Source organism: Mytilus galloprovincialis, chromosome 9, assembly GCF_965363235.1.
Source record: "Mytilus galloprovincialis chromosome 9, xbMytGall1.hap1.1, whole genome shotgun sequence".
Taxonomy (NCBI): Eukaryota; Metazoa; Mollusca; class Bivalvia; order Mytilida; family Mytilidae; genus Mytilus; species Mytilus galloprovincialis.
Window position 1 is genome coordinate 64,495,486 of NC_134846.1, and position 23,941 is coordinate 64,519,426.

Here is a 23,941-nt window from a genome sequence, read left to right on the forward strand (position 1 = left end):
CAATAATGGAACTATAAACATTACAATTTGATGGAAATTTGAAGAAAAAACACAATTTCTACATCATTTGGTTACATTTATGACAAAATTTATGTCGATAAAAAAACATGATGTTTTGACCATTCAGTACTTAACCCTTTCCTCCATAATGCTGCTTTTTGACGCCACCCCTTTACTCCATAATGACGCCTTTTGACGCCTGTGTAGTACCTCAGTTGAAACACTTTGACTACAAAGTGTCTGCAGTAGACTCAATAAAATTTGTATCCAATATGAAAAGGAATATCATAGGAATATTCTACTTAAATTTATTTAATGAAATATTTGTTTTTTGCAATGCATTTTAATACTTTAAAGCCTATTTTCAGCATTTTATTGAAAAATTCTATTTTGTGTTCATTTTTTACAGTGGGTTGTGATGATCTTCCAGTTAGGTTACCCTCATTTGGAGTGTTGTTCCCAACCTGTTAAAGGTCCATCTTTGTGCATAATTCAAAATTGGAAATTTCAACAAGCATCTAATATTCTTAATCTGGAAAATAAACCCTGGTCTGCTAGCTTCATGTATATTTTTTCTACCGATTTAATATATAACTAGAATCATGCAAACAGACTTAAGGAAAAGGCATGTAAGTTCATCATACAAATATGACACTTTTTCTAGACAATCCAGATCTTGCAAAATACGTCGCTAAAAATTGTAACCTTTAAAATTGTTGTGCAGTAAAAACCCATATGGGAACTTTCAAAAGTTGGCAGGTATGTAACAAGTCTTACTATTTTTATGCTCCATTTATGGGCAATATGTTTTCAAGTCTGTCCGTCCGTCCTGCTTCTGGTTATAAAGTTTATGGTCGAGGTTGTTTTTGATGAAGTTGAAATCCAATCAACTTGAAACTTAGTACACATGTGTTCCTCTTGATATGATCTTCTTAATTACTGCCAAATTAAAGATTTTACCTAATTTTCATAGTCAACTGAACATAGAAAATGATTGTACGGATGGGAAATCCATGTACTTATGACCTTTTCTTGTTTGAAGAAAAAAAATACATTTTAACGATAATGGAACAAAGCAGCCTGGGTAAGTGGGGCTGCTTTTATGGTAATTCAAGTTACCTTTTATTCACCTTCTTCCACTTCAGAGCTATCAGCTCTTTGATTTTTACATCTTTCAAGTTTACTATATTTTATTTTTCATTTACATGTTGTGACGTTACGCACGTTAACTTATTGCGTCAATACCGTGTAATCAACCGTGGCGGATCCAGAAATTTTCATAAGTGGGGGCCCGCTCGAGTCACGCTTCAGTGATTCCCTATATAAATAGCCATTTTTTTTCCCAAAAAGGGGGGCCCGGGCCCTCTGGGCCCCCTCTAAATCCGCCTCTGATCAACCAGTCCACGGCCTTATAAACAGCTTTTCTATAAAATCATAATAGTTAAGTTATATAAAATTTATATCCATAGACTTGACAGGTAAATACTATTCCGAAAAAACTACAAACTGTTTTATCATAATTTACAATAGTTTAAAATAAGGACAATATGTTGACAAAACGTCAAAAATATGCGTGTCAAACGTAACCGTTGATATCATAGTACACGCATAATAACTTTAGCAGGGGTGATTTTGTTCTTCAAAACAGTGCTATATATATCCGCGAAAATTCGAATGCATGATATATGCTTAATTATTAAAGTGTACAATATTACTGAATATGCGTTCCTGTAACGACCAATGCTATCTTTTGGCAAAAACAAATAGTGTTCATTATGGTCAGATTTAGGAAAATATTAAGTTATCTGTACCAAGTCAGGAAAAATGACAGTTCTTGTCCGTTCGTTTAAATGATGCGTTTTGTTATTTGATTTTGCCATGTGATTATGGACTTTCCGAATTGATTTTCCTCTGAGTTCAGTATTTTTGTGATTTTACTTTTTTTATCAAAATTTATAGGTTTTAAAATATAAGATTATATGACATTTCCGTTTGTGCAAATTATGCTCACAAAAGTTCATAGATAGACCATGTCAAAATCCAATTTTTGCAGCACTCACACCACATATAAAAATGCAACGGCTTCAAGCAAATGTCTTGCAAGATGTCCAATCTCAGATTTTGCCGCTTTTTACTAATAAACTGTCATTTTCGACGTTATTTATTGAAAATTTAGATTTGTTGCATGTTAAATAGTTCTTTTTCGTAATTGTACTTTAACTCTACTAAACAGCTAAATACTTTTTGATATTAATTTGCGTTGTCAAAACGACTTCGTTTTCAAAGAATTGAAATGGGATACAGTGGCACGACTGGTAATATCCACAAGCAGAACAGATCAGAACAATCGGTTATGCTTGAGAGGAGTCATTGTCAACATTTCGCAAGGCATTTACAATTCTAAAATCGGAACTTTGACTTCTAATTCAACTGATGAAATATTCTAACATATGCTATGCTGTGCCGGGTAAATGCATTTTTTAAGAGACACGTGTGTGGTCTACTGTTGTGCGTGGAATTAAGCTCCTGCAAAATCAAACGCCACACGAGAAGACATTCAGCGTGGAAAGAAACATGCAAAAACGAAATTTGAACTTCCAGGTCTGTTACTAAAAACATCTTTCAAGTTTAATGTAAAATTGTCGACAATTTTTTCACTTAAACAAAGTCATCATATTGATAGATTGATTGTTGTTTCATTAACGTTCAGTGTCAAATATTTCATGCATGTTCAGGACGAACATAAATACCAGGCTTATCCTTTTGTACGTCAGATGCCCATTTTGTCTACAAAAGATTCATCAGTAACACTCAAGGAATAACATTCCCTGTTTTACGGCCGGCTATACAGTATAGATTGGTATACGATCTTCTGATTGTTGAAGGCCGTGTGGTGGCATATAATTGATCTGTACCACTCAATTTTATTTAAAGTCTGGTGCAAAGTTGTCCTATTGTCAATCATACCTAATCTCAGCATATACATGTATGCCGTGTATACAATACCCGAAAAGTTTATGCGACAGCAATGATACTATTTTTGTTTTAGTAATGAATATCATTGACTATATAAGTTATCTTTGAAAAAACTTGATAAAAACCAACGCAACGACTACCAGTATAGCATACATATAGATGCCAAATTGTAAGCATGTGGTATAATGTAATTGCTCCTTCTTTGACAAAAAAATAACCTAGTTTAAGATCTGGATGATATCCTTGCCTTTTTTAACTGCTATAATAGAAAGTATGTCCAATTTTGAAAGAAAGAAGTAAATCGAATCCTGATATAAATCCTATTGTAGTTCTAAATCGCATATCAAAATTAATGGAAAGACACATATCAGTGCAATTTTATGATTGTTTAAATAGTAAACTGGTTTTGACAGTCAGGATTCAGACATATGCATAAAATCATCATAGATACAATGCCTAAATTTTATACGACAGACGCGTGCCCACAAAGACTCGCCATGCAGTGACGCTTGCATAAATAAAACCACCAAAAGGCCAAATAAAATACAATGCTTTCAGGACATAAAGTTCTGGAAGGTTTTACCAAATACCACAATGGTGATCTACTCCAGATGTAGTAACATTCGTGTGTCACTGCACTTACCCAACTCATAAAAGACTGCTTAACAAACCACCATGACAAACGAATATTCATAACAAAATCGAGTCCGGAATCATGACTGAAGTTCTATTCTTAGATTTAAAAAGGAATATGATTCGTTATCTGATCTGGACGTATCTTTACATTGTTCCTTGAGCACTCCGAAAAATTGAGTATTTTGATCAAATAAAAAGTGCAGCGCAACTATTGGGAGCAATTTCCAATTGGATAATATGGCTTGTGCTATTTGTTTGTTTAATTCCATTAAAAAATATTTTAATTATAAACACATGTATAACATGTACCGATAAAATAACTAGATGTTGTATTAGAAGCAGTCTATTTCTGGTACTTCATCACCAATGGTCCTAAGTGCTTCTTCATCGATGTCATCACTTATGCCCTTGGTAAACAGTTTGATACCTTCAGATTCCAATAATTCCACCTCAGAGTGTGTTTCCTGTTCATTTGTGGATTTCCCGTCTGTGACTAAGATACCAATTTTTTCCATTTTTTTGCGATATCCTTGTTTGGTTTGAAGTGGAAGAAAAAAAACGGAGTCGTGAGAATATGAACGTATTAATCAGATGTATATATATTTTGTTCTAAAATGTATATCATGTTTATTTTAATTATTTTATCATTAATTAACATATCATCCTTTATCATTCAAACCTTTAATCTCCTTATTAATAATTAAAACCGCGTTAAAAATGCACCAAACATGCAAATTCAATTTGTCTTAAAATTTATGATTTCATCTTTCTAATATACTAAAATGGGTTGTTCACAATAGCTACAATATTATAATGTTTTACAAATTATAAAACTTCCAGGCTCGGGATTCACAAAACAAGATTGTTTGTACTAGTTTAAAGACCATTCCGTTTGAATAAAAAATCTGACATGGAAAAACTGCAAAATAAATGAAATGATGATAATTTTTATTCCATCCTAATTCAATTTTTATATAAAATGACAATCTGCACTGAAGCGAAAATGGTAAGATAAAGGTTTCAATGCAATTTTAAGCTGAAAAAAACCCAAAATGTATGAAGATAAGACGGATAACACCATGATAAAACGAAATAAACGAAAAGATAAAGCAACAATCCACTAAAAAATACATAGAAAATTATAAAAAAACGTAATTGTAAATTTTTTTACAATACAATCCTTTTAAAGTACAAAAAGCTTACCATTTTTCTTGGTGAAACCTTCAAGTCTTAATACATTTAAACCTTTGAACATATTAGTTAAACCACCCTTCCATCGGATGCTTCTAATGGCTTCTATCAGTTTCTCTTTTTTCTTGTACTGTTTCAGTGGTATATCCATTTTAGCATCATCCGAAAATGTTATTATTCCGATCTGAGTTTGCTCATGACCCACTTTATTTTTGTTAATTGTTTCAATAACATAGTCCTTGGTCTTTTCAAACCCACTAGGTCCAAGTGATGATGACATATCGAGGACAAAAATGAGATCATATTTGCATGCTGTTCATAGAAAATAAATATATATAAATCTATGATTTATTTAGTTGCTTTTCTATTTTTTGTTTGTTAAATATGTACTACCTTCTGCGTATGTGCTTTCAATCGTGCCTGAATCATTGGTGTTACATCTTCATTATCATACATCCCCAATTTTTCAATATATTTCAGTCAATTTATTTGTACCAAATGAATACCGATATGCCTGTTTTTCACTCTAAATAATCATATTTAATATCAACTTTATATATGTATAAAGGTTGTTCGAAATGTTTAAAAGTTTGTTAAGGTATAGATAATTATTAATGTCAGAGTCCTTTCATGTTTATGAAATATTGAAAACTGTATTCTATGCACGCTATAATTGATTTGCTTTAAGAAAAAACAATTTTAAATTAAAGAAAGATATATTTTGATTTCACTACTCATTGTTGCTAATTTGGTCTTACCTCCGATCCCTTCTTTGCTTTCGCCACTGTTTTTACTCCGACCACCTTTGCTTTCGTCACTGTTTTTACTCCGATCACCTTTGCTTTCGCCACTGTTTTTACTCCGACCACCTTTGCTTTCGTCACTGTTTTTACTCCGATCACCTTTGCTTTCGCCACTTTTCCCACTCCGATCACCTTTGCTTTGGTTACTGTTTTCACTCAAATCACCTTTGGCATGACAAAGTTTGTTGTTCAATTCTATTGTGATTGCAAACAATAGAAGTATCCACCAGACTTTCATTTTCGTCTTATCTAAACATGAGATTTGAAGCTTTGTATATTCTGGCCGACAAACAGTTTTTTACACATAACTTTGTATTAACAGTGCATATTTGTGCATTATTCATTATCAATCGTAAATGGGAATTAAAAAAAAGTATTAACAAAAATACCGAACTCTAAGGTTAATTCAAAAAGAGGGAAGTATTTTTTAAATATTTTCATACTTTCCATAAAAAAAGTGTTAATGGAAATAGGTGTTCAAAGTCATAAAAAAAACCCAACGTACACTCGAAAAAAACAAAAGCAAAAGGCTCTTCTTCATAATAAAACCTACATTTTTACGTTATTACATGTTAAAAGTGTTTTCAATCGCAAACCCTGCTAATTGAGCATGAACCAGGTTGAAAATACATCAAACAGATTTTTTTTTTGAATATTGGAAATTAATTCAAGTTTGATTGTGATATAAATTGAACAAAAAATATCGTAGGGTTCATGTAATGCCATTTTTACTGAAAATGAAGCATTATATAAAGCATTACTTACATGTAACAAAACAGTTTGTCGCACTGAGTGTTCTTAAAGTATGTTAGTTCATATTTATACTAACTTAATGTTTAACTATGTTATCTTAAATGCTGATCATACCATGAACAGATTTCATCAGTATAAATATGGCTGTAACTTTTTTTTATCGAGCACTAATTATTATTTAAGAAAAATACGAAATGTTCTTAAAAAAATGCTTATGGATTTCAAGACGAATACAAAGGTCAATGAATATATTGACAACATCATTAAAATATTTGCATAGTGTAGCAGCTTTTACAGTTTGTTGTATTTATTGCCATTTTATCTCACGATTTGTTAAGACGTAAGTACTGATGAACCAGATATTTATTATATATCTAGTACGTATATTTGCTAAAGTACAAGTTCGAACCATTGGGATTGGTTGATTGGCAATTGCTTAACGGAGTTGTGGAAAATACAGATTTTTTTTTTTTTTTTATCATTACCTTTCAAATTGTATGTAGCGATTTCAAGAAGTGACTGCAGATAAACTACGTATTCATGTTCTTGGATGTTTAAAGGACGCCATTATGATTTGCAATATAGAAGATGTTGTATGATTGCCAATGAGACAACTCTCCACAAGAAACCTAATGACATAGATCATTACAACTATAAGTCATCGTTCGGCTTTTAACAATGAGTAAAACTCTTACTTACTATTACTACATAGTCGACGGTAAAAAGCCCCGAAATGACAAATGTGAAACAATTAAAAAAAGAAAAGTAACAGCCTGATTTATGTTCAAAATAATGAATGAAAAAAAAGTATAATACTATTAAAAAGTATACAACAACAAACGACAACCTCTAAGTTACAGGCTCCTGACTTACGACAGGCACACACAGAATGTGGTGGGGTTAATTAGTTATAAAATAAAATGTTATAAAAGGCCTCCAATATAAAAAATGTAAAACTATTCAAATGAGAAAAAAATCTGTCTGATATATGTAAAACACAATAAAAAAATGATATAAAACAACAAAAAACAATCACTGAATTGCAGGATCCTGATATAGGACAGTCATAGATATAATGCGGCGGGGTTACTCATGTTTTCTGACGCCACTCCCTCTTAACCTGGAACAGAAGTATAACAACACAATATACGAACAAATTATAAAAATCGTTTAAAAAAGTGTTGACTCATTAGATAGATAATCAATCATATAAAGTTCGCGAATAACATATTGTAACAATATGACCAAAGACAAAAAGCTAGTACCATAAGAAAACTCACAGAAGCAGGATCTGCATACCCTTTCGAAGCACCCGAAATCACCCCTAGTTTTATAAAGTGGTTCGTGTTGCTTTACTTATAAGTAATGTTCTTGGTGATTTTTTTCCTTTTTGTGTTTCTTTTTTACATATGACATGACTCTGTACTTATACATCCCGTAATTGTGTTATAATAATTGTTCTATGATAATTTTTGTATTGCTATTGCTACATTTCATTTTTGCTAATACATATAAAAAAAAAAGAAGATGTGGTATGATTGCCAATGAGACAACTGTCCACAAGAGACCAAAATGATATGCTTTTTCTATATGCCTTTTTTGTATTTCTTTGATACATATGACGTTACTCGGTACTTAACAACCCGCCATTGTCTTATTATTCAAATGTTTGTTTATACAGTGATCAAGATAAAAACACAATGTTGACTGCTGTACCCTTATTTTTGAAATTTTTACCCATTATGTCTGTTCACACATCGTTGTTAATATAATGGAATTTGATACGCCTGTCATATAAGTGAGAGGTTTGGCTAGCTATACAACCAGGTTAAATCCACCATTTTCTACTTAAAAAAATGCATGTACCAAGTCAGGAATATGACAGTTGTTGTCAATTCCTTTGATATGTTTGAGCTTTTGACTTTGCCATTTGAATACGGACTTTCTCTGAGTTAGATTCAAACCAATTACAAATCCGCTGTTGTCTGATGCTTCATCACTTGATATAACTTATAAACATATCTCAAAGGAGTAACACGACGAGTGTCACATGTGGAGAAGGATCTGCTTATCCTTCTTACCCTTCCGGAGCACCTGAGATCACACCCAAGTTTTGGTGGGGTTCGTGTTGCTTAGTCTTTAGTTTTCTTTGTAGTGTCATGTGTACTATAATTGTCTGTTTGTCTTATTTAGCCATGACGTTGTCAGTTTATTTTCGATCCATGAGTTTGGCTGTCCCTGTGGTATTTAACCCTTCTGGAGCACCTGAGATCACCTCGGTTTTGGTGGGGTTCGTGTTGAAATGTCTTTAGGTATCTTGTTGTGTTCTGTGCGCTGTTGTTTGTCACTTTGTTTTTCTTTTTTTTTTTGCCAAAGCGTTGTCGGTTTACCTTTTTGAATAATGAGGTTCAATACACCTTTGGTTTCTTTCGCCTTTTTTATTAAGCAATTAAACAAAGCCACTGTGCTGCGAATAAACATACACTATTTAAGGACCACAGAACGTGAGACATCTGACAATTTTACATTCATAAAATTAAAAATGGAAAGGTTTGGTTACTAGGTCTTATAAAGCGATATAATAAAATTGTCGATCTTTTTTGGGGGTAATTTGAATTGTTTTATATCTTTTTATTCAAACTAGGAACATATATATTGTTAGATATTATTTCCCCAGTGTAAACTGAAATGGTTTGTATATTGAATTGAATGAGAAATTAAAACATAATTTGATCAAAACCCATAAAATATGATTTCATACAGCTGTTGTTCTAAATTAAATATGTTTGTAAGAATCTTAAGTTCATACTACAATAAACTGAAGACGATATAATAAGAAACATGATTTAAAAATTATGTTATCAAACCATTTTATGTTCACATCTTTTTGATTACCTTGAAGTCTTTTTGTACTAAAGTCAACATATTCCCCCTCTAAAATAACGGTATAAAGGTCCATTATGATTCTCATTATTCATTTTATATCTTCAAAGATGCTATCTATCTGAATTCAAAATCAATATTCTTTTTGACGTTTTACGTTTATTAAACACCATCACCAAAGAAGTTTTCTCGAGACATTTCTATGTGTCATGTGAACTATTATTTGTCTGTTTGTCATTTTCATTTTTAGACATGGCGTTGTCATTTTGTTTTAGATCTAAGAGTTTGACTGTCCCTCTGGTATCTTTCGCCCCTTTTTTTCAGATTTGTCTTGTTTTAAGGGAAGTTGAAATATTTTGGTCTGCAATAACATTAACGCACCATTTTACTGCACAAGGTGCACGTTCTGAAAATCAATGTCTCCTCAATGATGGTCAAAATACATGACTTATGTTTAGACAAGTGTGATATTTTAACAGCTAGTAAATCCTTTATCATTATTGTTTTACAAACAATACAGGTAAAAGCACAGGCACTTGTTTCAGAAAAAAAATCCTATATATCTTATATTAAGGTTTATGGAGAAACAATTCAAAGTCAAGTGCCTGCATATGTGTAAAAGTCACTTAATTTGTGTTTAGATTAATTGTTATTGTTACCTGAAAATCATTTTATTGTATACTTATACCTTCCAATAGTGTCCTGGCACTTTATTCTGTCAGTATTTTCAGAAATGTGTTTCAAACATTACGAAAATAAAGATATATAAAATCAAACTGTTGTCAAACATAAAATACCGATTTCAATGTTTTACGTGTTTATGGAATTATCTTCAACAGGTACGCTCGACCAAAAATCAAATTGATTAATTTCTAAGTGTTTAATTAAGACCACTTTCAGCACTATTATGCTATTCTATTGCAGTCAGTTTTTAATAGCAAAATCCGAAGTGTCCAATTAAATGTCGATTATTAAAATTACTCCAAACATCATATTAACTTTGAACAATAAAACAAGCAACAAACCGGTGACTACTGATCGGAAAATGTACCCAGGGTTTGACAATCCACTATATATACTTCAATAATGAAGTGCACAGGACGATCAGAATGACATGGTAAATTTATAAAGGTACTGTTAGAGTTTACTACACATTTCAGATCTCGCCTTTGTAGATTTTTTTTTATTTCGGATGCGGGCAGTTCAATTTGTGTACCTCATTATTCGGTTAGCAGGTTCATTCAAAATTGCCAAAGAACACTTGAAAAAAAAGTGAACATTGTTCAAAAACTGACGGAATTAATACTTTTTCTATACAGAAAAACGAAGATAAGACAACAACATAACCAATTGATTCCATGTGCTCTGATCCGGTTAGCAGACCCTGTATCACAAGTGGCAGACGTCTTGTTATTCAAAATTAATCCATTTTGGTGATACGTCCCGTTCGTAATGTCACAATCGAGGAAAGAAGACGGGATTGTGTTGCGACAAATTGAACAGTTCAGTAAGTTGGCATTTCCATTATTGTCAACAAAATCATGATGGTGTCCGAAGGGATGATTTCAACATAGCGATTACCACATTTTTAGCCTGTTGCCTATATTTGTCTCTATTTTCGTTGATTAACGAGATTTGAAGATCGTCAAACTACTGTCGCCTTCATTCAATATCTTTCTTAATAGCAGCAACCTTGAGTCAATTATTTTTAAAACTATAACAAAATCAAACTATCAATAAATGGCAATTTAGGCAATTGAAGTCAAGTCAACGTCCATGGTTTATTTTAAGTCGATGAGTATCTTTTACATATAACATAAGCTTTAAGGTACCAGTCTTGTGTTACAACTCAAGTTTCCGGTGCATGTCAAAACATGAAGGGAAACAAAATAGTGCATTTTTTTCTGATTTTTTTTTCTGAACTCATTTTTTTCTGTTTGATTATAGGTTTATGCTGAATGGAATATATATATATATATATATATATATAGACTTTAAAAAAATCTTGGGGGATATCGATCCAGGAAAGTGGAAGGATATCATGTTTACTGGAAGTGTTCGGCCTAGTATAAACAGCAAACAGAAAGTAGAAAAAAATGTTTTGACTTCAGGTTAATGTAACTTTTTATTCTTCGTGGCATGACCCACTTTTTTTCTCGATTAAATCACAATTTCACATTAGTACATACATGATATGAACATGAAATGTTTTTTCTATGTAGCATTTTTTATCTTTTTATTTTCAAAGATCAGCTGTTTTGCATTGACTTTACTATGGAGCAGTCAATTACAAGACTGCAACCTTAAAGAGCTCGAAAATCGACTACATAAAATAAGTACAGTACACTTTAAATAAAAGACAAAACAAAACACAAAAAATAAGAACAAATACACACATACACAAGCATTATCACTCGATGTGATAATAGTGCTTTGATTGCACACATAATTTTAAAATTAAAAAAAAAAACACAAAAAAACATATTCACACTCAAAACAAATATATTTTTGACTTCTAGGCTGCATTAATATTAGGTTTTATGTTTTAATGATGAACAAACAAAAATGTTTCAACCTTCATTTAATCAATTATCATTAATTTTTTAACTCATATATGTATGCGTCTAGTATTTGTAATTATTATATGTAACATTTCCTTTATGGTGATAATTGGTTTAATAAAGTTTTCGTATTGAATTATGCAACATGTTTTGCAGTGTTTAGAATAAAATAAATTTTATAATAATTTTATATTACATCAAAAGATTTCTTTTAGTATAAATATGTAGCTACAATGACATGTGCAACATGTTTTTCGGTGTTTAGAATAAAATAATTTAATGATAATTTTATATTACATAAAATGATTTCTTATAGTATAAATATGTAGCTACAATGACCCATAAACTTGCACCGTATAGATCTATTGCAAGTTTACTCGCATGTGTTTCTGGGACGTCCCAGCTAACTGGAAAATTCTTATGCAACAGTTCGTGTCCCATGTATACCAATATGGCATTCATACCTGAAATAATGGAGGTAATTACAAAGAAAGCTATCACATAGCTGAAAGACAACGTCTAATAAGTTACATGCACTTAAAACCACAAATGTACAATAATTAAAAAATATTCAACAACAAAACTTGGATAATAATACAAAACAAAGGTCATCGAAGCAGAAGCTGAACACCTGGTCAAATAAAGCCATAATTAATTATAAGCTGGCGTTGAACAGTTCTAGACTTTGTGAACTAAAACCATTAAGAGTATGTTGGGAAACTCTAAACATACTCTTACTGCTACTAAACGTCATTGCGCTATGAGTAAGGAGAATTTACTTGTGAATGACAAGTTGGTGTCGTATTTTTTTTTAACTTTGTCAAAAACAAGATAATTTCGCATCGAATTGATACCTCATCTGGTGTGGCTTCAAATAGCGGTTTATAATTGGGTCTGCAAAGTGTTCACATCCGCTACTGTCAAAAGTTTCAATGTTATAATTAAACAAAAATGGTTTTGACAAATTCAAAAGTTATTCCCTATATGTTAAACGATAGGATGAACATGTTTAATAACGTTAGTATGTTTGTAACGTAGTATAATTGCTACAATCGGTTCATAACAGGATTTTTTTTTAAAAGTAAAAATTATCATATATATATTAGTGGTTACCTTCTTTATATTTATCCAAGATTTCGTCCCGTCTGGTGGTTACAGACTTTATGCAACCGATAGGTTAAAATATGATAATTGAATTATTTCCTTTATGTCATACGTACCTGGGTAATAAAATGGTGCTCCATTCCATATTTTCCATTCATCTATCATCAAATAGCAAAAGCACAACAGAAGAAATGCAAAACCACCAAGGCAGAACACAAACGATAAAGACCTAGAAATAACATTATAATATGAAATGTCTCCTTGTCCAGAAATTAGAGTGTGATGCTTTTCGGGTCCATAGGGGTTGACCACCCTTTAAAGTTATCATTTTAAGCCATAAAAATTGTCAAGTTTTTTTTCTTCACATTACTCTTTCTACTCAGCAATATCTATTCTGTTTTCGACAACAACACTCAATAAAAAAATTTCCTGTATCCGCTCCTGAGATGACAAAATTGTCTTTTCCATATACGTTGTTAATGATAATTATTTTTAATCAAAAAACGTAACTCGTGAGAAACTGCGATATGTTCAAATATAGTGTTTGATTTTGTAATAAATATATATGTTTTAATTTTCACGTGATGAAAAAGGAAATATAACACTAGTTTTTGTTACATTTATAACTAAGTTAATAAATTGACAAAACATTACCATAAGTTTTTGTTGATAGGAATCCATCCATCGTTTTTACTAAATTTACACAAAATTCCTGCTAACAGGCACTGTAAGGATATAAGAAAAGAACAGATATACATTTTACTGGATATCAAGTTAATGTCTTATAGTTTGCCAACATTGTTTTTTTTTTATTTCGAATATTTACAAACTCGTTAGTTTCTGAATTTATCAAGTTATCCACTCTCTGAGTAATTCAAAATTTTAACGTTTGAAAAGGTGTGCGATATTGAAAAACAGCCTAATCAAATGCACATGACTTCATACAGATTTTAGGTTTTAAAAATGGTTTTCCCAATAAAACAAACATAAAAACAGTAATGAAGAAATAATGAATGTCATTATAGACAAGAAATAACAAATCACATTTGTACATAGTAAAGTTACAAGGCTCACCACAGCAAACCCCTTATTTATATGGTTAAGTTGTAAGTTGACCAAAACAATTCCCTTATGTATATAGTTAAGTTGTAAGGTTGACCAAAACAAATCCCTTATTTATATGGTAAAGTTGCAAGGCTTACCAAAACAAACACCTTACTTATATGTAAGTTGTAAAATGTAAAATCACAAAAATACGGAACTCAGAGGAAAATCAAATCGGAAAGTCTATGATCACATGGCAAAATCAAAGTTGACAAAAAATTCCTTGTTTAAATAGTAAAGCTGTAAGGCTTCCCAAAACAAATCCCTTGTTTAAATTTGAAACGGTAAAATCACAAAAATACTGAACTCCGAGGAAAATTCAAAACGGAAGTCCCTTACCAAATGGCAAAATCAAATGATAAAACACATCAATGAGTGGACAACAAATGTCATATTCCTGACTATAGGCATTTTCAAATGTAGAAAATGGTGGATTGAAAGTTGCAAGGTTTACAAAAACAAACCCTTATTTCTATTGTTAAGTTGTAAGGCTTTCCGAAACAATTCCCATATTTACATGGTAAAGTTGTAAGACTAAGCAAAGCAAATCCCTTATCTATATGGTAAAGATGTAAGGCTTCAAGTTACCAAAATAAATCCCTTATTTACATGGAAAAGTTGTAAGGCTTACCAAAACAAACCCCTTATTTATATGGTTGAGTTGTAAGGCTTACTAAAATAAATCCGTTATTTACATGCAAAAGTTGAAAGGCTTACCGAAACAAATTCCTTATCTATAAGATAAAGTAAGACTTACCAAAACAAATCCCTTATTACCATGATAAAGTTGTAAGGCTTACCAAAACAATTCCCCATATACAGAATCTCATTACCCTGGCTGATCTGCTTTTGTAGGTACACAGAATTTTGCCTGCCTGAAAAAAAAAAGTTTTTATGATGAAGTTGTATGCAAAAAGTTATAGACACTTCAAGAGAGGTGGAAGATACCAGAGGGACATTCAAACTCATAAGTCGGAAATAAAAACGACAACGCCATGGCTAAAAAAGAAAAAAAAAACAACAGACAAACAAAACTACACCAAAAACTTGGGGTGGTCTCAGGTGCTCCGAATAAGTAAGCAGATCCTGCTCCACGTGTTGTAACCATTGGTGTATAGCTCATGTGAGACCAAACACAGTAATAAGTCTATTTCGGGAAGTCACGCACAAAAAGAGTGTGTTTTTGAAATATGCATCATCAGGTAAAGTCGTGATAAGATTTTTTAAAAGCCATCTTTTTAAAAGGAGTAGAGCACACACAAAAGTATCTAAACAGAACAATCGGAGTCTTTGAAGTTAAACTTTTTTAGAGGGGTTCAATTAGTTTTACCAAGCATAAGCACTTAACTTATAATTTGAAAAATAACCCCAATAAATATACCTTTTAAATTACGCAAGCAGCGGAGCATTGGCTATAAACTGGATAGTACAAATCACATTTTGACACCGTGCGTGGAAACAGACATTACGAAACTGGTGGTTTCATATCTTAAAAAGCAAGATGCCTAAAGTGTTGTTTTCAAATCGTTTTAATCTTAATAGTCATTGGAAATATATTCTTACTTGTAGTCCGAGAAAACATAACACACATGAGGTTAAGGTTCCAAGCAATCCTTCCGGTTCATGTGGTAAGTCGTTGTGATAAATTTCCTAATAAAAATAAGTATACGAATAACATGTAAATAAGTATACGAATAACATTTATAAATTTGTACAGAAAAAAAACCATAGCCCCCCCCCCCCCAGAAAATCAAATGGTTGCTGCCTAATGTGGTCTGATATTGTCTTGCATTAAGCATACACATAATTGCGAAATATACTGGTAATATTAAATGAAATTCGTATCGAAACTCGGACTACAAATCTAAAATAACAAGTAAAATCAAGTAATGGTAAGTTTTTAAAATATGACAAAACAAAACTGTACCTTACATGTAGGAGATCCGTAAATATGCTTTTCTCCGAAAACTTTTCTGTCTATATAACCCGCAGCTCCTCCGGTACAATTATATTGCTTGCCGTAGTTTTCAAGTCCTCCTGGCCCAAGGTACCCTCTAAATGTTAAAATAGACTTATTTTATCACAAGGTCTTACCTGAGACTACTATATCATATAGTAGTCTCAGATCTTAAATATTTATATCGAGGCGATATTTTAACACTAAGACAGCTGCACTAAGATACTTGTAAATTATGAAAGAGTAAATCATAAGAACAAGAAACTGATTTTAGTGCGTGTAATGTTATATCTTGATATGTTCTAGTGGTTAACGTTGATCGCAGTTATTTTTTTTTTTTTTGTTCATAGTGGTTGTACAAATCAGGCTTTGGTTTTCCTTTTGAATTGTTTCATATTTTGTCACACCAGGTTCTTCTATTACTTACGACACGTTAATGGTTTTGCTCATTGTTGAAGGGTGAACCATGACCTGTATTGTTCCAGTTTTTGCCCTATCATCTAAAAGAATAACTCTTACATTAAAAATCAATTTACATCTCCATTATTTTTTAATTTTTGTTTATGCGAAATGTATATAAGTTGATCGACATACTTTTCGCAACCGGTATCAACAGGTAGCAGAAAAGTCAGGCATGTATGTACTAATATAAACAAAGAAATAATAATCCATTCCGACCAGTAGTCAGTAATATCTTTAAATCTTGTCTCTGTCATCTGAAATATATATGCTTGAAACAGAAGGAAACAACAAAAGCATGCATTTTGTTCCCCGTCCCAATCTGAGCATGGGGCGTTTCACTGATCTTTTATTCAATATATAAGGCGACACTAAACAGTAAATATTATCTTTATCGACGTATGATATTGATTGATTAATTGTAACTTGCTTAACATCCAGCGGCAACGACGACTTTATGCAAATTCAGGAAGAAAACAAAACATATAATAAGGAGGTTTTTCAAGCTCGAATTGAAGGGCGGGAAATTGGATTTTCAAATGGTTTATGAGATTGTGCTGGATAGGGGAAAATTTACTTTGCAATGCACGAGTAACCTACAGGTCCTCGGCGTTATTAGAAGAACTTTAAAATGCAGAAAGCTTTGTAGTCACCCTTCTCGAAGCATCTGTCTTAAAGACCCCATTACTACAATTTGTGGCTTCGTATTTCTTTATACAACGCAAACAAACGTCCACTCAATGAAAGATTTTACTGCTAGACGGGAAAGGTAAAAAAATTACCATACACCCTACCGAGTCATCTTTTTTATATATCGATATCAAGCTGTTTCCTTTCTTTACGACAACAACCATAAATCTTTGAAATGGAGCATGATTTTTTCTCTCTTGACAAACACGCTTTTTAACAGGTTTTATACGAAACCGGGTACGAGTCACCATGTTTTGCAAATACACATTTTACTTAACACGCTGCAGTATGAAATCATATTTATACTAGATATTGTTGTATGAAAGTGTGTCTGCAGTAGTTGATAGAAAAACTATGATCTAAGGACTCAAAATATCGACATTTTATAACAATTTATGAAACCTAGTTTAAATTGATTCGTTGTTCATTTCTGTGTCATTTTGGTCTCTTGTGGAGAGTTTTCGCATTGTCAATCAAACCATATCTTCTTATTTTATAAACATGTACTAGTAGAACAGCTTACACGATAGAGAATAATAGGCAAAGAAGATAAAGAATACTGAATGAGCAAAATAAAAATTGAGAACACAGAATAATCGGGTACTCAAATGGAAAGAATATCTGCAAACATTTAATCAAGTAGCTTCCTCTCCATCCATACCCACAAAGAACTTAATAATAGATTTCAAACAACAAGTTCATTCAAATAGTAATATTTACGACATTGTTTACTGTATCCTCTGTTACGGAATAGGGATAATGGGAACACACAAAATAAACAATTAACTTAGTACTTTGCCTCATGTGTGTTTAACTGGTACATGCATTACCATTGATTATGCAAATTATTTTGACACAACCGTATCCAGGAGTTTAGTACCACACGTGAACACTGTGAACTTAATTACCGTATCCGGGAGTTTAGCAACAAACATGTGCACTGTGGCTGTAATGAGATAAGTAACAGCAAATCTTTGTAGAACTCCTGGTATTCTTAATTCTGTCATGTCTACAGCTGAAAAATCAAATTCAAAAGTATCAATAAAGTTGACATAGGAGTGTACATGTGGTAACAATAGAAGCTACATGTTTTGAATTTGTACATGGAATTTCAAGGGGATAATTACCGAAGACAGAATACAAATTAAGTTTGTTTTACTTCTGTTATTGGAAATAGTATTGTGACATAAATGAGCCTGCCATCTTTTTCATCTCGACAGAAACAACAAAAACACCAATCATATATACATTTGATAATTACAATGTTTGACCATTATTCAAGATACTCAATATTTTCGACAAAAAAAAATCATTGATATTTTATTAAATGAACTATAAATTTACTGTATACAAAATTTGGTTAAACAATGTTTTTTAACTTAGTTCTTTGTTGGTTCTTTTTAACTTTTATTCCAGCGTCACGGTCTTTTGTGTACAAAATTTCAATCCTTGTATCTATGTTGAGTTTTATTTCTTAAAATAATATTCAAAACTTACAAGAACTCCCGTTTGTGTTAATAACAAGTCCAAGTATAAAGAGTATACATGATCGTCTTAATATCTTCCAGAAAATTTTGTGCTTTGGTGTTTCATTTCTCAAAAGGCTCGTGAAGGAATAAATCATAGATGTACCCATGATAAAGACGAACCTACAAAATCGAAAATGACAGTTTTGGTATTATGATAATTTAAGTATCCCACTTGAGGTCTCATTTTAGTCAATTTAGTCATATCTGAAATAAGATAGTCTTGGTGTTTTAGTTAGTATAGTTTATTCTTTCAATCAATGACAATTTGTTTTGTCCCGTTAAAAAGCTGCCTGCTTGACCATTTCAGGGTGATTGTAAACAATTTAGAGGATTTTAAAAATATAATCGTTATATACAATGTTGCACAACTTATTTGGTAGACTTTTGAGTTGCTATCAAAATACATCTATATTATTGGAAGATGTAAAAGAAAACTACCTACCATGGAAAAACTAAATCTGCAACGGTCAATCCGTTCCATTTTGAATGACTGAAAAACCAATATCCACCACCGCCATAATTTACGAAAACCATTATTACTATGCTTATTCTGAAACAAAGATGGTAGGTTTATTCAAAGACAACATACGTTAACAAGATAGTTCCTTAAACAGTTAAAGAATTGGTTTTCGTTGTTCCGCTATACACCATTATGTTTAATGTGGTCCCATTTATTGAGTTCCTAATCCGACTATATAAGGGTATATATATACCATGTATACATACGTTGAGATAACCTACAGAATTTCTTGCATTGACCTAAAAACCAACAACCAAAAGTTGTAGGAAATATAAAATGACTGGTGAACTTTTGTGTATTATTTTAAAAGGCGACAGTAGTTTACCATTGTTCAAATCTCGTGAATTGATTAGCATGAGACTAATCAACGTAACAAACAGATATGGGGTCTATGAGTATTGAATAAGTTTAAATTTGTCCATACCCTCTAAATGTGTCCAATGATTTAAGCCTCTCTTTCTTTGGTTTAGCATCTGGAGATCCACGTACCCCTTGAAGATTCTGTGTTGCACCATGTTTACCTGATACGTGTATTTCTGTTGATGATGTAAGACTCACTGATGATATCAAACCACCGTGACTATGTTTCAGTGAACCGTCATGGCTTATCGTGACCTTAATGAAGGTGAAGATATAGGGTTATTTTTTATGATCTTTATTTCACAGACAATCGATACTTTATTAGAAAGTACATAGTAATTAAATATGTAATTAGGGTATTTTAATTATTTGGGATTCATTTATATTTTGGCAATATCAAGACTGCAGCTGTGGGATATTGTGGAAACTCTTGGAATATGTCATTTATAAACAACCGATACTCAATGCCAATATCCGAATTGGAAATTATAGACATTACAACATTCGATTGTGTAAGAGTTGTCAAGTTTACCATAGCTAAACTTGACCTGTACGGGACAATTATTACGGAATATTCAGAAAACCACTAGAAGAATATTCTAATGTATACCTGAAAATTTAAATGAAACGTTTTACCTGATCAATAAGGGGTTCATTTTCACCGTCGTTTGGGTAGATCTTTCGATATAGTTTATCCCTGAAAAATGTTAAGATGATGAAGTTAAAATCTAAGTTTTACAATATATTTGACCATTTTTAGAGCTTTTTTTAATACTTAACATTTTTTTTTAAATATTTCAATTCATAAATTTAAAACATGCTGAACGTCTAGAACCAATCAATCAGATAAACTGACAAATCTGATTAACACACCAAAAAAATCCTTTTAGTTAATTGTGTTAGAGGTATTGGCTATTCATTGTTGTGATGAACGAATTAAACGGACAATTTTTAATTTTAATGTTGAAGTTACTTTAAATTATAAGTCTAACGCACTCACCAACAGTACTTTGAGGATAACCACCATAATAAAGCTACAGCAAATAAAATACCAGCTGCTGCATATAGTGCTTTTTGAAGAAAAAAGAACACACAATTGTAAAAAGTAAAACATATATATTGATAATTTGGGAATAATATCATGAAAAGTCTATCGTGTATGCTAAAGAGCAAACGTAGGACTAGAAAGCCAAATACCTTTAAGGTAAACTACATCTTTTTAACGACGATTGTTTTGTGTAAATCTGGAATCGTGATTGTTTTTCTTTATGTTTCTATAATTTTTGAATAATTTGATCATTACAGGTCCAAGTAAGTATCTGCAAATTTGCAATTTCATCCAAACTTCTTACAAAATACCTTACATTTTGTCACTCGTCTAATATAGTCGTTCGCTGACCTTCAGATGTTTGTTTTCAGTTTTGTATCATTAAATACTAGTTGTTAGTGTTTTTAGTTCCAATGACTTCGTTTCAATGACTTAATTTCGTTATAGCATGCACGACTGATTAAGTTTTTGGTTTCTGATCCCAACCTTGTTAAATAAAAAAGACTGCTCTGTCTTCGCAACGATATCAGATTTATGAAATGATAATGATAAAGAGTCGTTATGTATTATACAAAATACGTCCACACATCATCCAACAAATTGACTAGAATTTTTAAATAGATATAGGAAGATGTGGTATGAGTGCCAATGAGACAACTCTCCATCCAAGTAACAATTAAAAAAAGTAAACCATTATAGGTCAAGGTACGGCCTCAACACGGAGCCTTGGCTCACACCGAACAGCAAGCTATAAAGGGCCCCAATTAAAGTATAACAAATGAAAAATCATTAAATAAGAATACCAATGAATGAACTCTTTGGTGAATTCGTTATGAGAACAGTACAGTTATGTTTAGCATCTCCAGTTGTATTTACATGTATTGTATATGTCCCGTTTTCTTTAAAATGCTTTGAGAAACTGAAAAAAGTCAAAAAGAAGACATGATTAGCAGAAATACTGTACATTCTTTTAGTACTTTTCTTCTACTAAAAATCTTTGTTTTTCATCTTTGTATACATGTTTTAAACTTAATGTTCCGTAACAATACTATGTCTTTTTTGATTTTTATCTTTATTTCATAGTAATGTAAAATTTAGTATAATTACCTGCAGTGTTGTATAACCCTAGTGCCATCGTCTTCTGTTATATGAAGATGAGTTTTCCACCTTGTGTCAACGAACACAGTTTTATTCCTTACATGAATAGCTAATGGGATTGGATTGCACTACAAAATATAAAAAAAAATGTATAAAAGACACAAGTAGCCTGCAAACTAAATATGTATATGCATCGAAACTCAAGAATTAAACGGGATGACACTGAAAAATTCAAATAAAAATCAAGCGGTTCATGAAAGCCAATAATATAAAAGAAAGACAATGAACAAGGTTAAGCAACACAAACTATTTACCTTATAGCATTCATCACTTAGTGATGAAATATTAATGGCGTTGGTCGATGTTATGGTAACTTTTGCTTTGTCCATTGGGATGCTGGAATCATCCTGATACTTATTTCCAAATGACAGGCTTTGTACCCCTCCGTCAAACAATGCTATCACTAAAAAACATTGAGGTTTTCAGGATTTGTATATTAATTACTGACCAATACTAAAGCAGTTGCAAGACGTGATTGTATATGCATGAAGAACAACACTGCTTACATAATCTTAGATGCATGATTTTTTATCAGTTGTTAGTTGCTTTAAACTAGCAATCAGTAACTGCGAGTACTCTCAGATCTAAACTTAGTGTCTTTTTGTTGTTGGGATGTACAAGTACCCGGCCCCGTCCACTTGTATTTGTAGTATTTGTATTTTTATCCATCTGATGAATTAAGCCCTTTCAACTGATTTGTATAGTTCGTTTTTTATGTTGTACTGTTACACTACTGTCCCAGGTTAGTGAGAGGGTTGGGACCACGCTAACATGTTTAACTCCGCCAAATTCTGTATGTATGTGCCTGTCCCAAGTCAGGGGCCTGTTGTCGTTTGTTTATGTGTTACATTTTTGTTTTTCGTTCATTTTTAGTACTTAAATTATGCCGTTAGTTTTCACGTTTGAATTGTTTTACATTGTCATTTCGGGGCTTTTATAGCCGACTATGCGGTTTGGGCTTTGCTCATTGTTGAAGGCCGTAGGATAATCTATACTTTCTATAAATTATAACTTCTGTGTCATTTTGGTCTCTTGTGGAGAGTTGTCTCATTGGAAATCAAACCACATCTTCTTTTTTTTACACGTTCGATACAGCTGAGATTATTTTAGACAATAGCATAATATCTTCATTTCTCGCACATAGCTTGTATAAAACACAAAACACAGATGTACATATTCATGCAAAGAAAAAAGAAGAAAAATGTCCCAAGTCTTCAATTACAACAAAAAAACACCAACCTTAAAACTTTATATCATTGGCTACAAGGCGGAAGTTTAACAACTGTAACTCATTTAAAACCGAATAGAAACTAAAAATACCACTAAGTGCTTAAATATAATAGAAAAATGATAACGGAAAAGGTGAATGTGCCAAAGAGACAACCCCATCAAAGTCCAGAAAAAAGCACAATGCCGCTGATGGGTCTTCAACACAGCGAGAAAATCCCGAACTTATCTGCAGGCTTAGCTGTACCCTAAACAAGAACGTGTACTTATTCAGCAAAAATGGATGTCACACTAAGCTCTGAAACATTTATAGTTAACTTACAGATAAGGATGATTTGACATGTCATCTCTATTCTATCAAATATCCATTTGATTGTTTATAAAGATTTCAACAACTATTATTTCAAATATGATATTCGGACAAATTGCAACCTGATAACGAGAAATAGTTTAACCCTATCAGTAGATAAATCATGAAAGATAACATATTGTTTTATTAAATATTTGTTTTAATACCTTTTACTAGATTAGACTGAGACATACAAGCGGGACAAGGAATGGCTGGGATGACTGAGGATGATCCACTTTAATTTCCAAAGTTGTGCAAGTGTGTGTGTGTGGGTGAGTGAGTTGGTGAAGGTCGGACTACACTTCAGGTCAGAATTTTAATAAAATTAACGGTCGTAATAGAAAATTGTGTAGTTCATAAATTTCACAAATCCCATAGATATTCTCATTGACTAGGGAAACGTTTTCAATTCTGCTCTACATGTGAAACCCATCATATATTGCAGGTACACATCCGATGATAGGTCTCATTGATTAATGATACCCAAGACATATAATAAAACTTACAAATTGATTACTATTCTGGCTTTCTGTTCTTGAAACCTAGATACAGTAATTTCCCTTTTCAAGGAGGTCGGGATACGAAACACAAGCCCATGAATAGCCTACCAACTGGGAGATAATTATTCCATTT

General features: G+C 32.1%; 1 protein-coding gene and 1 long non-coding RNA gene across 3 annotated transcripts; both read right to left on the reverse strand.

Annotated features, from left to right (window-relative positions):
- Positions 1-3,862: 3,862 nt before the first annotated feature.
- On the reverse strand, positions 3,863-6,429 carry LOC143047017 (uncharacterized). Its single transcript, XR_012969367.1, has 4 exons — positions 6,372-6,429; positions 5,562-5,855; positions 4,816-5,115; positions 3,863-4,141 (listed from the first exon to the last, which is right to left on the reverse strand). It is a non-coding gene; the product is annotated as an uncharacterized LOC143047017 (long non-coding RNA).
- Positions 6,430-11,341: 4,912 nt separating this feature from the next.
- On the reverse strand, positions 11,342-23,393 carry LOC143045625 (heparan-alpha-glucosaminide N-acetyltransferase-like). Of its 2 annotated transcripts, XM_076218248.1 has the most exons (17): positions 23,282-23,393; positions 21,987-22,135; positions 21,682-21,800; positions 21,378-21,493; positions 20,527-20,596; positions 20,163-20,223; positions 19,591-19,781; positions 19,089-19,196; positions 18,615-18,766; positions 18,026-18,132; positions 16,563-16,684; positions 15,939-16,065; positions 15,575-15,661; positions 14,812-14,886; positions 13,562-13,632; positions 13,024-13,136; positions 11,342-12,267 (listed from the first exon to the last, which is right to left on the reverse strand). In XM_076218248.1, exons 1-17 carry the CDS (start codon positions 23,304-23,306, stop codon positions 12,092-12,094), a joined length of 1,869 nt encoding a protein of 622 aa, XP_076074363.1. In that variant the 5' UTR covers positions 23,307-23,393; the 3' UTR covers positions 11,342-12,091. The 2 variants fall into 2 exon arrangements, with proteins under 2 accessions (XP_076074363.1, XP_076074364.1); XM_076218249.1 differs by lacking the exons at positions 11,342-12,267; positions 13,024-13,136; positions 13,562-13,632; positions 14,812-14,886 and having other exon boundaries at positions 15,944-16,065.
- Between the last annotated feature and the right edge of the window lie 548 nt (positions 23,394-23,941).